Source organism: Miniopterus schreibersii, assembly GCF_964146895.1.
Source record: "Miniopterus schreibersii genome assembly, chromosome: 8".
NCBI classification, from domain to species: Eukaryota; Metazoa; Chordata; class Mammalia; order Chiroptera; family Miniopteridae; genus Miniopterus; species Miniopterus schreibersii.
Genome location: NC_138109.1, coordinates 36879972 through 36896834, shown reverse-complemented (window position 1 = coordinate 36896834; position 16863 = coordinate 36879972). Strand labels below are relative to the sequence as shown.

Here is a 16863-nt window from a genome sequence, read left to right as displayed (position 1 = left end):
AAAATTGGGAGGGACATCTCAGCTGCAGAAGTCCCATCTGAGAAGTAAGGGGTCCCAGTCCCACAGCCCAGGGTTCCAGTGCCAGGAAGAGAAGTCCCCATAACTTCTGGCTATAAAAATCAGCGAGGATTGTGACAGAGGAAAGCAGAGTCCCAAGCAGTTCCTCTTCAAGGGCATGTGCATGGACTTACTCCAACTCACTCCCTCTGAGCTCTAGTGCTGGGGCAGCAGCTTGAATGGCACCAGGGATATATTGGGAAGAAATGAAGTGTCCAGTGTCAGAGTTAGAGCTGGGGGAGGGGGGCAGCTTTCTCCCAAACAGAAGTGCTGGCAGAGGCCATTGTTCCTTTCCTGAGCCCCCCCCCACAGAGCTGGCAAGAGGGCGCCATATCTGAGTCTCCATCAACCTGGCTAACACCTTTGGCTTGCCCTGGTGATTCCATGAGAATCCACCCCGCCCAACTTTCAGGCCCACCCAAGCTGTTTCCAGCGGTTTTTCCATACAAACAGCGTGTCTTGGCTCATGCTTCAGATTTTCCTAAAATCTCTCGAACAAGCACCATCTGGCCTTGGTGAGGCCCGTACATCTTGCTAAGTGGCCCCAGGCCCAGCACTAGTGGCAGCAGGCCTTGGTTCGCAGCTTGGCCCTCTCCTGGGCACCTCCAAGCCAAGCATAAGAGGTGGCCCTGGTAAGAACATGGGCAGTGACTGACCATGGTCTGCACCTCCTGGGAAGCCCCAAAGGCAGTGTACCCTATGGACAGCTTCAGATCATGCTAAAGCACCACCCAACGACCTCCACAAGCGAGACACTCAAGGGGCAGATTCAGTGGGCACCAGAGCCCCACTGAAGTAAGTTCTCTCCATGGGATCGGCCCCTACACAGCTGATCCTCTATTGTGGTCATAGCCAGTCCTTGCAGCTGATAGACCTGGGGGTAAATCCCTCCCACTGATGTGCCAATTGCAATCAAGGCTCAACTACAAGAGGGTGTACACAGTCCACATGGGAGGGAGAGTGTGCACCTGTAGTGCCTAGCTCAGGTGAACAGGGCAGCTGTGCCACTGGACCCTATAGGACACCTACTATATTAGGACACTTTACCAAGCCCAGGAGACACAGCAGCTCTACCTAAAACATAGAAACAAACACAGTGAGGCCGCCAAAATGAGGAGACAAAGAAACATGTCCCAAATGAAAGAACAGAACAAAACTCCAGAAAAAGACTAAACAAAATGAAGACAAGCAATCTACTAGATGCAGAGTTCAAAACACTGGGTGTAAGGGTGCTCAATGAACTTAGGGGATGAACTTAGAGAGAACGTCAACAGCATAAAAAAGGATGTGGAAACCATAAAACAGAACCAGTCAGAAATGAAGGCTACACTAACTGAAATGAAGACTAATTTATAAAGAATCAACAGTTGAGTAGATGAAGCTGAGAATCAAATCAGGGATTTGGAATATAAAGAAGCAAAAACACCCAACAGAACAGCAAAAAGAAAAAATATAGGAAAATGGGGATAGTATAAGGAGTCTCTGGGGCAACTTCAAATGTACCAACATTCACATCATAGGGGTCCAGAAGGAGAAGAAGACAATAAATTAAAAAGCTATTTGAACAAATAATGACAAAAAACTTCCCTAATCTGGTGAAGGAAATAGACATACAATCCAGGAAGCACAGGGAGTCCCAAATAAGATGAACCCAAAGAGGCCCACACCAAGACACACCATAATTAAAATGCAAAAGGTTAAAGACAAAGAGAGAATCTTTAAAGCAGCAAGAGAAAAGCAATTAGTTACCTACAAGGGAGCACCCATATGACTGTCAGCTGATTTCTCAACAGACACTTTGCAGGCCAAAAGGGATTGACAAGAAATACTCAAAATGATGAAAGCAGGGACCTGCAACCAAGATTACTCTACTCTGGAAAGCTATCATTTAGAATCAAAGGACATATAAAGAGCTTCCCAGGCAAGAAAAAGCTAAAGGAGTTCACCACCAAACCAGTATTACATGAAATGTTAAAGAGTCTTCTTTAAGAAAAAGAAGAAAAAAGATCAAAAATATAAATAATAAAATGTCAATAAATACATATCTATCAACAGTTGAATCTAAAAAACAAAATAAACAAACAAGCAGAACAGAAATAGACTCATAGATAACAGAGAACATTCTGACAGTTGCCAGATAGGAGGGGCCCTGGGGGGATGGGTGAAAAAGGTGAAGGGATTGAGAAATACAAATTGGTTTTTACAGAATAGTCATGGGGATGTAAAGTATAGCATAGGGAATACAGTCAATAATATTCTAATAACTTTGTATGGTGTCAGATAGGTATGAAATTTATTGGGTCGATCACTTAGTAAGCTATATAATATCTAATTACTGGGGTATACACCTGAACTAATATAATATTTACATCAACTGTAATTGAAAAATAAAAAATTGAAAAATGTATGTTTTTATGTTTATAGAAAAATGCAGTTGACCCTTGAACAATACGGGTTTGAACTGTGTGGGTCCACTTATATGCAGATTTTTTTCAATATATACTGTAAATATATTTTCCCTTCCTTATGATTTTCTTAATAACATTAAAAGAAATAAAAAATAAAATGGCATTAAAGTGTCTTACAGCAATGGCTTGAACTGTGGCCAGGTAGAGAATGGCAAGATCATCAAGGTCCTGAGACAGTTTCAACCCGGTGACCTGCAGAGATGAAAACAAAATAAGATGATGATGGCCTACAGGAGCTGCCATGGATAGAGTTAGTTCCCATGAAACACGTTCAGATGGGTTTTCTCGCTGAAACAAGTTCATATGCAAATCCTCTTTTTGTGAGCTGAATGTGAAATGACTACTAAATTGTTTAATCTCCAGACCTGGGAAAAACTATCCCTTCTTCTCCAAAGAAATGCCTGGCCTTGAATTAAATAAAAACAAAACAAATACTATAGAAAGATTGTGTTTGGTATTTCTGAGCATGGACTAAAATTTTTTCCCTCTTCTTTAAAAAAATCTCCTTGTATTCACACATCTTTGGCTTACAGAAATCAGCAACACATAGCAGTAGCATTCTCGCAAAAGTCGATCTTATTCTGAGTTCTGCTACTGTCAGGATTCAGTGTAACAGCATCCAGAGGGGATTCAGGGTAAAATAATATGTCTCCTATAAATGTTATACCTACTAGGAGATAATTTAGAATCTGTGGTCTGCAAGAGAATCCCATTAAAGTCAATCGGAACCACATGCATATATGGAGTTGCCAGTCTCTTAGGGATTCCAGAACTGAACAGGATGCTGGATTTGATGTCTTTGAGACCATTCACCATCCTTCTTCCATGCCTCCCATTCACTGAGGTGTTCTCTTGGGATCTTTCTAGAGGGTTAAGGCTGCTGGTTCCATCAAACCTGATGTGAATATTGTAGACATCGATACCAGAGTTCACTTTATATTTTCACATTACAAAAATTAATTCGCCTAACATACATTTGCTCAGAGCCTACAGTGTGCATGGTCTGAGCATCTTGCACTAAAATATAAAAGCCGGGGGGTCTACCCAGGTCCCTTTCCTTCATCTCTCCAGATTCCAACCCAGCTGTAAGGGGCCAGAATTGGCCTGCTGGCAGGGCACAGACGCCATTCTATTAACCAAAACAGAAATGTGGGAGCACTCTTCCCTGACTTTTCTCTCCTTTGCCATATTTAGCCAGTCTCCAAGTCTTGCATATTTGATCCTCTGTTTTTTCTTTCTTTCATCCATCCCCTCCTCTTCATCCTCACAGTCTCTCACTTCCTGAACCCAGGCCACCATTATGTCCTTCCCAATTGCTGAATTAGCCCCTGGGCAGATCTCCCTGGCTAAGGGTGCTCCTCTCTACCACGGGGCTAGCGATTATTCTCAAATGCAAATTCGATCATGTTGCTCCCTCTTAAATATTCTCCCCCTGGCCCTCATTGTGAAGCAGAAATGTCTTCACTGTCTTACATGTTTCTCCCTGGAATTGCCCCCGCTCACGACTCTGGCTCTGAGCTTGCCCTTTCCACTCAGTACCCTGTGTTCCAGCTATTCTGAGTGCTCATCTAAGTCTGTTAATAAGGGGATTCCTGCTAATAGTTTTTCTTGGCAAATAATTGGGCAGTAAAAAACATGCAGCTCAGGGAGAAGTTGTACTTTGTATATAGGATGTGCTCCTCTATTAATTTATTAGGAACCCCAGCCCGGCTTTGATGCTTTGATTTTAATCCAGAGGAGCATGGGAGGTTTGAAGGAGAGACCAGAGAGGAACTCTGGGGACGCACCCTCCCAAGCCAGGGACTCTGAAGGGTCACCTCTCATGAAACCCCCGAGGCCGAAACATACGGCAGGCATTAAACTAGGAGAGAACATCAACAATGCTGACAATATAGAAGTTCATTTCATAATCTTCCTGAGGAAATAATTTGCCTAAGGGAACATGGAGAATGGAAACCAAAACCTAGGTATTCTGACTGACTTGACTTGTGTTTTTCACAACAGTACCTCCAAGGCCTAGCACTATGCTTGGCACACAGTAGACACGAAGTTAACACTCGTTGAAAGTGTAAATTAGTGACAATTCAATGCTTCCTCCTCCTTCCGTATACCACTGTCACCTAATATCCTCCCCTAGGAGAGGGTAAAATTTACTACCTCAACTTTCTTATATTCACGGAGGGGAGGAGTCACTTGTTCCATGTCCCCAGAGAGAACACTGGAAGATCACTTCCAGTTGCTCAGTCCATGCTCCTAACACTCCCAACCTCCATACTTACCATTCCTCATCGGACAAGTGGCTCACATAAGATTGGAGTAAAAGTAGGGTCCCCGTAGTGCATATGAGAACTTTGTGTGGATTAGAAAAAAGGTGCCCCCTTAAGGCAGATTAAATACATAAGGCATGCCATCAGGGAGAATGGATTATAAAAAGGAGCAGAGTGCACAGGATTTCAGCCCTGTCACATGCCCACCTCGACCGAACAGCCCGTGTGGGTCCCCAGCACCATGACATGCAATGGTCCTGGGTAAAGATCACTAGTCATGAATGGTCTCTCTCTCTTTCTCTTCTGTGCTGGCTTGTTCCCAACAGCGTCTCTGCTGTTGGTCTGCTGGGAAAGCCGTCTGGGCCATGGCTTAGAGCTCTCTCCCAGAGCCAGTCCAGAGGGCAGGCTACTTCTGGCTTCCTCTCCCTGGTCATCAGTGTGATGTGAACCAAGCCACGATTCATTGGTGTGACTGGTACGTATCTGCTTGGAAGACCCATGTGTTCCTATGCGTCAGTCCTGAACCAGATTTGGATAAATTAAAATGCAGGTCAGGGAGAAGTTTGACTTTGTATATAAGATGCGCTCTCCTATTAATTTATTAGGAATCCCAGTGCCCTTCATAATAACATGATAACGTAACTAGTTCCAATATCCTTCTTAATTAGTAAGACTGCACAGAGAGGGGTGTGATAGCACCAGATTTAGCTTTCTGAATCCCCAGCAAATACCCATAAGAACTTCCAAAAAGTATTGGTATTCGAGCAAAAAGATATCACGGACCCTTCTCTAAATTTCTAGTGCCTCTAGAGCTCAGAAGTCATAGGGCAGAAAAGAGAAGATACTTTCTTTCCTTTGGAAACCGAGAACAAGATAATCCATGGAAATGAGCACTAAATTGAACTCTTGAGCTCTCTAGGTGCTGTGACAAAAGGGGGCACATAATGGGTGACACAGCATTTCTTTTTTTGATATATAAAACATACCTGTCCTTCAAGGAGAAAGAATTATTCTTGGGAAGAAGATATTCAGTACAAAAGCGAGTCAGCCAGCACACTTCTACCAGCCATTTCCAACATTCCCTCCCTGCTAGCACCAGTGCCATGCAGTTGAAATACGACTCAATGAAAAACATTTCTCTTTATAGTGCAAAGTTACTATGGTGAGGGGAGGGCAGGAGGGGGCCCCTGCTTCCTTGACATCTCACCTAATGTGCATGCAGATGGAGACACTAGAAGACAGATGATCATTTAGTCCATTGGTTCTCTCAAATACCAGGGACCTCAGCCCTGCTTTGGCAAAAGTCAAATGACAGTAAGCCAGAGATGGAACTTTCTAAGCAATGCCTGCGATGTGGACCACTTGGGAGGCCACAGAGGGTCCTTAGGAAGCTGTGTTGGTAGGAAGGTGGCAGCAGTGCCCTGGGATTGCCAGGGATACATCCTGGAGGAGGTGTAGCTTTATAACCAGTGAGAGAGCTGGGATAGGACAGATGAGCTGATGCCCTTGGCTGAAGGCTGAATGGCTCCATCAAGAAGAGGAAGTGGGAAGAAGGCATAAGTGGAAGAAATGTGTTTACAGATGTGCATGTGCCTATTTGAATGTCTGGGTGAAACAGCAAAATGTATGGGGAAGCCCCATGGGACAGCTGCAGTGGTAAGCACATTCTATTTATTTTGGCTATTGTGTAATGAGAACAGTAAGAGAAAATACATATAATTAATATTTAGAGATGTGTGAAAGCCAAAGAGATGCAAACTGCATTTGATGGTTTCAACATCTTAGATAATGGTTATAAAACACTTATTATGTTCATCTTGGGATTTTTGAGCTTAGAAGAGAAGTGTAGGTAAATGGAAAGATGATGAACCTTGGAGCAAGACGCCTGAGTTTAAATCTTGACATTCCCCTTAACTGGCTGCATGAGACAGATGGACTTCCCCCTACACTTTGGCACCTCTCTGAAGTCTTTCCCGGGATCCTAGTTGAATGTAGATTTCTGGCGATTCAACTCCAGATTGACTGACTGAACCTTTGGTATGGCCCCAGCAATTTGCATTTTCACCAAGGTCCTGATGTACAAGGTGTGGGAACAGTAGTCCTAAACCTTGGCATTGTGAATTATAGGTTCATAGGTCCTAAAATAGTTGAGATTCAAAAATGTACTAGTAATTTAGTTAGCTAAGTTTTTTTCCTTCTTAATTGTTAAAGAACTGAAGTGATTATAAAATAAATGGGGGGATGATTAGAAATAGATTCTCAAGGGGTCTCTAATAATTATAGAAAACAAGAAACAGGATTCTCAGTCCTGAGATTTATCGAGGGTCGTCAGAACTTGATGGGGTATCCATGGCTCAGAGGAATTGGTTGAAAGCTTTGCAGAACACAAGGGAACAAAAAATGCTCTGTTTGCTCAGTCAATAATGAAGGCAGAGCTGATGAACAGACAGCATGGAAATGAAGAGGATCAGAGAAAGGTTTACAGAAAACCTCTGGAGGGAGGACAGAGATTGGAGAACAGGGCCGAGATCAGGAGCCTGGAAGAGAAAGGGGACAGATCTCCCCGGCAACATGCACAGGTTTTAGTAAGTATAAGGAGTCAAGGCTGACACTAGGCATTGCCTGAAACTCACTCCAATTTGGGAAATGCAGATAAATGTGTTGACACAATGTGGTAGGCAGAATTCTAAAGATGTTCCCCCAAGATTCCCATTCCCCAGTCATTCAATCAAAGGCTAATCTAGGAACTGATGTAAAGGGACTTTGCACATGGAACCAGTGCTAGCCAGTTGACCTTAAAATATGGAGATTATTCTGGATTATTCAGTTGGGCTCAATGTAATCACATCAGCTCTTAAAAGCAGAAGAGGAAGGCAGAAGAGTCAGTTAAGATATAGGGGAGGCGTGGCCAGTGATGCTCAACGGTTGAGTGTTGACCTATGAACCAGGAGGTCACAGATTCCTGGTCAGGGCACATGTCTGGTTTCAGCTCGATCCCCAGTAGGGGGCATGAAAGGGCAGCCTATCAATGACTCTCATCATTGATGTTTGTATCTCTCTCTCCCTCTCCCTGCCTCTCTCTGAAATCAATAAAAACACATTTAAAAAGAGAGATATGGGAGACGAAGACAGGAGAAGTGAGGGAGAAGTGGAAATCAGAGAGATTCGGAACATGAAAAGGACTTGATCTGCCACTGCTGGCTTTGAAGGTGGAGGAAGGGGGCAAGGAGCCAAGAAATGTAGGTGGCCTCTGGAAGGTGAAGACCCCTGCCTGACAGTCAGCCAGGACACAGAGACCTCAGTCCTACAACTGCACAGAGCTTAATTTAGTCAACAACTTTAATGAGTTTGGTAGCAGATTATTCCCAGCCCTGCTGATAAGAGCCCAGATTATTCCCAGCCCTGCTGATAAGAGCCCTGGGTTCTAGTCTTGTGAAAATTGGAATAGAGAAAGCAGCTGAGCCAGCCTGGGCTTCTGATCTACAGAACTGGGAGAAGATAAATTCAAGTCTCTAAGTTTGTGGTGATTTATTACAGCAGCAAAATACAACTAATACACACTCAACGACAAGATGATGGACTGGCATCGTCCCTCACAACCTTATTCTACTGGTGAACTCTGCACCGAGCAACACTAGCTCATCGGCGGTTAGCCAGGCGTACCAAGGACTTCACACCTTTGTCTGCTCTGCTTCTGAGGCTCCACATCTAAGTGATTTTAATATGTCATGCACCAGAATCCCAAAGCTCTTCTGGTCAACTGTCTGGCCCCTAGCTGCTGTAACCCAGTCCTGTCTTGGGTTACACACCAACTTGGACCCTACCCTCTAGTCTTAGTTATTTTTCATTATTTCTCTGTTGGGCCTTCCCCGCAGATGTCGACGTGATTCACTCCTCATTCACTCCATAATCCACGCCACTCTTCCAGTTTTACTTGTTGATTAGTGTATACAGAAAAGATAGAAATAAAGAAAAGTCTATTTCAGTAATATAATTTAAAAAGTCAATAAAGTGAGGGAAAATATGGCAGACACACTGAAAACAGAGCAGGACTATGAAAATAAAAAGATCTAGTTTTTATTTTTTAATTATTTTCCTCCCAAACAATGTAAATGACCTCGGTTTGAAGCGACTAGGTTCTACCACCACTTCTGGTCTTTTCTCTTCTGGGTAAAGAAGAGGCTATCTGAGCCTCAGTTTCTCCATTTTTTAAAATGGGGCAACAACACTGTCTTGCAGAGTTTTTATGAAAGTTGGGGATGATGCATGTAAAGTATCTACCATGATGCTTGGCACATCAGAGTCCCTGAAATAGGCTACCTATTGTAAATCACAGTACCAGCTGCTAAATTAGTTCCTTCAGTAAAACAAAACAAAACAAACAACACATCATCAGAAAAACAGTTAAATGATACTGAAGATATTAAGCCTTGTTATAGGATTCAATTTTTCATAGGCAAAAGCAATACGTAATAAATAGCTAAATAAAACAATATTAAATCATTACCAAAAAAAATCAACAAATTTAATGCCAAAGAGTCCACATATTGCCAAGGATTATAAATATATCACTTAAAAGCTGCTCCATCACCCATTGCCCCATCAGAGGAAGCCACAAGGATACAACCTCTGGCTTCTACTGAGCTCTTGCAGATCCGCTGAGTTGCTAACTCCATCCACATCTGACTCTGTTTAGTGATGCTCACCTCTAGCTGGGATTCAGTCCTCTCTGAACTGGCTAAGATCTCACAACACTTCTTTCCTGATTCCCTCTCAGTTTTCCACATGCACACGTGCCCCATGCTTGCTTTGAAGAGCCCTTGGAGCAGCACTCCACCTCTCCAGCAGTTTGGGCAGCATATGGCCTATGTTAGAGATCACAGCTCTTCAAAGAAGCAGAAAGTAACTTTCCGTTCTGGGTAGTGCTGTACTTACAAAGCAAAGCAGAGAAAACACGTTTCCACCAATGGTGAACATGGTATGTTTTCATGGCCTGATATGTCTCTGAGGTCATTTAATTGTTTGAGTGGGTATTTCAGGAAAATAATTTTGAAAAATCAAAATGAAGAGGTCATAATAATATGAGAATAAAAACTGGTCACATATACAAGGAGGAAAGGACTCTTTCGAAATTCCTACAGCACTAGCTGTTTGGTAAGGTACACCAAATTTGAGTTTCCTGTTGTGTTGATGAGGAAATCGAGGGCCAAGGACTTAAATACAGAGAAGACTAATCTCTACACCTGTATGAAACTGAATTTCATACTCGGTTTCCGTGATGGATCAAGCGATCGTTCAGCTTCTCCAGCTAGTTGTCTGTGGCGGTGACCTCATGGCTGGTGAGTCCCGTTGGTGCTGGGACTAAGGAGACAGTTCACGATGGGCTGCTCAGGAGTCAAAGGAGTCACTTAGAATCCAGCCAGCAACCTTGTTAACATGCAAGAAGAGCCACTGAGAAGGAGCCACAGACCCAGAGCACCAGCTGTTGCTCTCTGTGCGCCACGCGGCCGTTTCCCATCTGAATCTGCCGGGCGCTGCCGGGAGCCTGCGCCTCTGCTTACTGATGAGCGGACTGACCTGGCAGAGCTAACCTCGCAGGCCACGGCCCCCACGCTTTCAACCAGGCTGCAAACGCAGGTCTCACTTCAAAACCTGGGCTCTCCTCACTGTTTCACAGAGGTAAAGACTACCCAAGCAACGGTTCAAAACAGAAACAATCACACACACACAGACACACACACACTAAAAACCATGCAACCATTCCCAATGGTGAGAACCGAACTTCCTCTATCCACGTGTGTGACCATGTCACGTTGCTTTAATTTAAAACAGCAATTGTCAACCTTTTCCATCTCATGGCACACGTGAACTAATTACTAAAATTCTACGGCACACCAAAAAATACATTTTTAGCCAATCTAATGAAAAAAATAGGAATAATTAGTTTTTTTTCATTCACGTCAGATGATTATTGTGTTGGCTGTTGTCATTTTTTAGTTGACAATCTAAGGGAAAAGAGGTCAGTGCCCCTGACTAAACAGGCAGATATTGCATGTTTTAAAAATTCCTGCGGCATACCGGTTGAAAATCGCTGCTTTAAAAGTAAGCATTTTTGTTTTGGTTTGGTTTTGAAGAACCTAGACTCACCAGTGACTGACTGCTATTAGCTGCGTTTCTGCTTCATTTAAATGTCAATGCACAGCCCTTACCTCTCCAAGCCTCATTTATTAAGTGGAAAGGAGAACTATTTTCATAGGTGGCTACTTGGCCCGGGCATGCTATGAAGTTGCCCAACCCCAACCTCCATCTCTTTTTAGCCTAGTTCTGTGGGTCGACACTGCATCACCAAAGGAGAAATAAAACAGCTAGTCGCACGGCAGGGAGCCAACTATTCGCAGAACAAGAGAAAATGATTCTATCAAGCATAGTGGAAGGATGCCCGGGTTATGCCCTGCTCCTACTTGGGAGGGTAAGCACCTAAAGTGGAAGGGTTTAGAGCCAGGAGTGGCGATGACTTTTGAAATCTGAGTTAGTGAGGTTGGGAAGGAAAAGAGAACCATTACTGAGAAGTGACAGGGTCAGAGCTGGAATCCGAGGACCAGGGAAAGGATGAAAATGGAAGAAAGAGTGAGGAAGGAGGCTGGTGGTCACAGAACAGGGAAGCAGGGGCCTGGCTGAGGAGTGTGGTTCAGAATTAAACCACGTGTGATGTAGCTGCTGGGGCTCCTTTTGCATGGTCCTCAACACATTTTGCAAAGTCCAGAGGTTAAGGCAGCCTCAGGGGATGTGCATCCTAAAAGTGAGGATTCATGTTTATTGAAGCTCTGCCGTTTCCTGGCACTGGGAACTTGGGCAAGTCACTATTCGTTCTTCACTTGGCAAATAAAGATTAAAATAATTGCTTAATCGAAGGCAATTATTCAGTGCCTGTCTCTGATCTAGGCACTGTTGAAATTTAAACAGTAAAGGAACCATAACCCCCACCTTCACATTGTTTTTCTAATAAATTTAAAATGTATGCTACTTCTTATGATACCTCTGATCTTATTTCCTTCAGTAAAAATTATGATTTTTTTATTGCCTTCAATGCAGGTTTTAATTCTACTATTGTATCTTTGGTTGTTTTTATCTTTTCCTTTTTCTTCTCATTCCACTGACTTTTCATCTGAACTCATTTTCTTCCTGATAAGTTTCGGCCCTATTTCACTGAGATGTGTTTTAAAAAAAATCCTACTGAATATGTCAGGGAGTTTTTTAATGTTTTCTTTTGGTTTCAGTAGTGAATGATTTTTAAAAGGCCTTTCCTTAAGTGATCAAAATGGCATTTCTTTTTTTCTGTATGCAACACATTCTTCCTAATGGATCCACTTTATTATTGTTTTTATTCATTCTAACTGGAGTCGTACATATTCAGTGTTTCCCAGCATTCAGTCCACATGACTTACTCCCAGCCCCTTTCACCGTAACTAGGATTTGGCTCCTCAGATCTACAGCTAGCTGCCAAGTCCTAGAGGCAGCAGTTTTTTTGTGTAGATCTATTGGCCAGAGGTGGGTCACTACTGCCTGGCTTTCTAACCCTAGAACAGACAGTGGACAAGCAAAACTACACCCCTCCAGATTCACAGGGTGTTCCTGTCCCTGCCTGGTAACAGTCTACTCAGGGTCCTCAGAATGCTGGGCACCACCATTGACCCTAAATCAGACGTCCTGCCCTGCTGGCTTCTTGGGTTGGCAGTTTTCTGATGGACTGCACTGAAGGGGAAGATAAGATTTGGGTTATGGAAGAGTTCTGGGAAATTAAACTCACTGCTGCTTCCAAAAAAACAAAACAAGACAAAAAACCCGAACCACAGCAGCAGAGAGAGGTCTGCCCTGTGTTTAGCCTTAAGGGGGCCTTGCATTTTTAAGATGGGGAGCAGGAGGTAGAGGGGTCCAAACTCTTGTGAGGCTAGTGGTTTATTTGTTCATATGCCATCTATCATATTGCTCAAACAAGCTACATTTAATCTTTTAGAGTCTGGAAAACCTTCCCAGATTCTCTCTGAGAATGTCAATTCTAGTTTTCCTAGTTGACTGTTATCTTAATTGTCAAAGTCAGCGTGAGTTCATGCTTTTTTTGTATCTTCACAGGTTTTTTTCTTTTTTCTTTTTTTAAAATATGTCATTATTGATTTCAAAGAGAGGAGGGGAGAGGGAGAGAGAGATAGGAACATGAATGATGAGAGTCACTGATCAACTGCCTCCTGCATGCTCCTTATTGGGGATCAAACCCGCAACCTGGGCATGTGCCCTGACCCAGAATAGAACCATGATTTTCTGGATCACAGGTTGATGCTCGACCGCTAAGCTATGCTGGCCAGGCCTCACAGGTATTTTCAAGTGAAGTCGAGAAAGGTTGCATGAGGGCTTGCTGGCCAAATACCACCTTTAAAAAAAATTTCAAAGTCAGATATTTGCTGAGCACCTCCTTCAGCTTACATAGATGTCTATATTACAGGGATCACACTGCATGAGGATTATGTACACACACACACGTACAATACAATACTCTCTCCCACTTTCATGTGCACCTGGGACAGGTACAGTTTCTTTTCCTTTGTGTTCATAGTAGGTGATCAATAAGCACTGACTGAATGAATGAAGGTCATAGAGGCGAGAGTAAGAAACTGGGAGAGTGTGATGCTGCCAAAGCAGCAGGAGCAGAAGGAGTGCCCAGTGGTTTTCTGAGAAAACATTTTCTTTTTTTATTACCAAGATAAAATGCCAAATGCAACCCATCCTTGGTAAAACAATGATACAAGGAGCCCGAATCGTAGACATTCGCTATGCCATTCTCTCTCTTCCCCTCCAGAACACTGCAGATACTTGGGCCCAAGCCCTCTTCCCCACTGCATTCAGTGTCGCCTCCTATCTGAAGCCTTTCCCAACTACTGAGAGCAGGTTGGCAAGTCATCGTCTGTTCATCTAGGGAGCCCTGGACTCTGAGAGGCACCTGGAGCTTGACTCAGCATCCCCACTGCTTATTTATATATTGTCTGCCCCTAAAGACAGTCATATCCCCAAGGGCTGGAATTATGGCTAGTTACTCTTATCTCCCCCACCACCTCTAACAAGGCCTGTGTTTGTTAAAATAATTAATTGGTGAACAAAAATGCTCACAATTAAAACTAAAATGGGAGCCTCTTCTCTTAATTTACCTGGACATTAGCCTTGGTATTAAATACATATATTAGTAATAAGAGCAGCAACTAACCCATTTAATATTAGCAAATTGTCCATTTGCATATTTTTTCTAAAGAAATGAATGATCTCTTTGTTATTTTTATGTTGACTATCAATTATCAATAAGTACATATTAAACATTTAGTATGTGTACAGGGAAATGTTTCAGGAGCCAAAGAAAAAAACATATGTGGTTCTTACCCTACAGGGATTATCTTGAGAATTCTAGTTGCTATGCATACGTTTTATCAAGCACGCCCCTTCCCTCCCTCAAAACATCCTCCATGAATGTGGGAATTATTGTACTTTACTATACATCTACAGCAGTGCTTGGCACATGATAGGTACCAAATAAATATTTACTCAATGAGTGCTAGAGACGGCAGTCATTGTAGGTTCTGACAAAAGAGTAACATGACACTGGATGGGTTTCAGGGTGAGTATTCTGAATTCATCCCAAATTGGACTGAGGAAGAAATCTAGGGGAGGGGGAGCATATTTTTTAGCACAGAATTTCCTTCTTTCTATCTTATCTAGGTCACCTTCCTATGTTGTAAACTCGTAGAGTGACAGCTATTCACACGTAAGCCTAACACAAGGGCAGTTATGAAAGGCAAGCATTGAGAAATACCAGGTGATATATGGAGTATATTTACAAAACAAAATCTTTTTAAAAAGTAAACATATCAGGATTTTTTTTATAATCAGGCATATTTCCCCATGCAAGAAAGCTCCTTTGGTAAGTAAGCACTCACTCCAATGAGGCAGGCATTTCTCAAAATATGCCATATCCTTTGGAATTACCTTCTGCATTTGGGTGAACTTTATTAGAATATCCTGGTCATGCAAATTCTTAAGTATTTGGATGTCAAGCTTGGCTTTAAGAAATAGACAAAAGCCACTGAGAGCCATGGCACCTGTTATGCAGAATGTTTGAAATGGGGAAGGGCCCCAAGGGAAGGACTCCATATCCGTGATCATTTTATTATACACCCCTGCTTTATTTCGGGGTCATTTTAAGAACTGGTCATGCCTCTTCACTTCTTTAGCATTTTAGTGTCTCATATATTTGGCTTTAGGTATTTGTCTTTAATTCAGACACTCATTTTTGTACCCATATAAAATGTGTTCTTCCCTAGCCTCTGTTTGCACCCAGAAAGTCAGCTATGAGAAAGTGGGGCTGTCCAGCTGCGGCCTGCGCCCACATGACCCTCTCTGGACATCCCTGTTCTGCTTCCACAGGCCCAATAAGGAGGCCAAGCTCATTATTTGTTTTGTGGACACACTTCATGGACTCCAGACGACATAACCCTTGCCATATCCAATTTTCTTTTCTTTTCACCGTGAATCCCTTTATTTAGCAGAAGTTGATTATGTCAACATGGTAATGAAAATAAAGATCAGGTCTTCCTGCTGGCATCATAAAACTACTTAAAACAAACTCAATGAAATGAACTACAAACCACAGAGTTCTGAGTCTTGAAGTGCTTAGAGCCAGCAGGTCATGCAGTGCATAAACCACGCATTGCTCACAGCCCCCACTCTGAGCTCCTTCCTTAATTCATCTGACACTCTGCTTCTCAGCGTTTTTATGTATCTCTGGATTCTGAATGTCTGCCTTATTTTATTATTTGTGGCCTCTCCTCGCCTTTGGAACTGAAGCTTAACTCTATTTCTCTAGCTTTCACATGTTTCATCCATCCTCAAACATGATTCTCAATGGCTATACTCTTCTCAGCCACCTACTCTCACTTGGCCACCAGGACCTTATACCTTAGCTGAGACGGTTATGGGCTCTCCCACCAAGTTCACCCTAGCCCCTCCAGGGGGGCCCAGAATCTCTTCACTGGTAGGGAACCTAGAGGTCATTAAGAGCCAAATTTACCCACCAACCTAAGTTGCTAATTGTACTTTACTTTTGTTACAGTTCTATATGAAATCCTAATAATATAAGCACGGAGTCTGAAGAGCCCTGACCCACAGAACTTGGGCAGGTGTGTGGCTGTGACAAGCAGGACCACGGGGGGTAATACCACTTACCCAGCGGCCTGGGCATGGGGATGGGAAACATTATTCTTCAAACTGATGTAAATACAAAAATTACATGGGCAGGGGCTCACGACTTCCAGCCACTCCAGGGGACAAAGAGGCAGCAGTAGTTACATGTATGAAATACTGCTTTTAACGCTCTGAAGGCTGGCTCTGAAACAGTGAGAACTTTCAGCAGGTCATCCTGGGGAGCAGCAAGAGCCTTCCTGATAGGATGCATGTACAAGCCAGTGGGCTGCTGGGCTGTTCGGTAGATGTTTCCTCTTTTCCTTTCTCCTCACTTTGCTTCTCCCAATCTTTGCAGCCCCTTGGCCTGTATTCACCTTTGTGCAAGGACTGGCTTTCACTTACCATGCCCTTTAGTGTCAGATCTGCTAAGGGAGACCGGTTGCCGTGGAAATCGGGCCAAACATGTAAATCAACAGTGAGGAAACCCACAGGCTGAGCCTTCTTAATGAGATCCAGGTGACTGTTCAAATATGCATATATACTCTGGTATCTGAAAGAAAAGTAGATTTTGTTTTTAAAAGGGGGGTAGGGCTGGGGAGCAAATTGTTCTGCAGAAAGAAACGACTCGTACTTCCACATCAGATCCAGAAAGTAAGCAGAGTCCCAAAAGCTCCCGCAAAGAGACTGCCTGAAACCCATGGAAAGCAGCACACTGTGCTCTGAAACCACTGCACATCACCAAGAATAGGTAGCATGTGTTGGCAAAAAGTGCAAAGGTTTGGAATCAGGAGACCAGTCCCAAGCACGGCTTTGCCCCTAGTAGGTGTGTAACCACAAGGGAGTTAGTCAAA

General features: G+C 43.2%; 1 protein-coding gene across 12 annotated transcripts in view; it reads right to left on the bottom strand.

Annotated features, from left to right (window-relative positions):
- The window catches only part of FGGY (FGGY carbohydrate kinase domain containing), a 354457-nt gene that overhangs the window by 85979 nt on the left and 251615 nt on the right, over positions 1–16863 (bottom strand). For all 12 annotated transcript variants that reach the window (XR_013999411.1, XR_013999412.1, XR_013999413.1 and 9 more), the window contains 2 exons: positions 16415–16562; positions 2643–2717 (listed from right to left, as the gene is read on the bottom strand). Coding sequence is in view for 9 of the 12 variants with exons in the window: in XM_081145346.1 (XP_081001472.1) it covers positions 2643–2717; positions 16415–16562 (223 nt within the window). In the remaining 3 variants the exon portion in view is untranslated. The remainder of the gene's footprint in view (positions 1–2642; positions 2718–16414; positions 16563–16863) is intronic.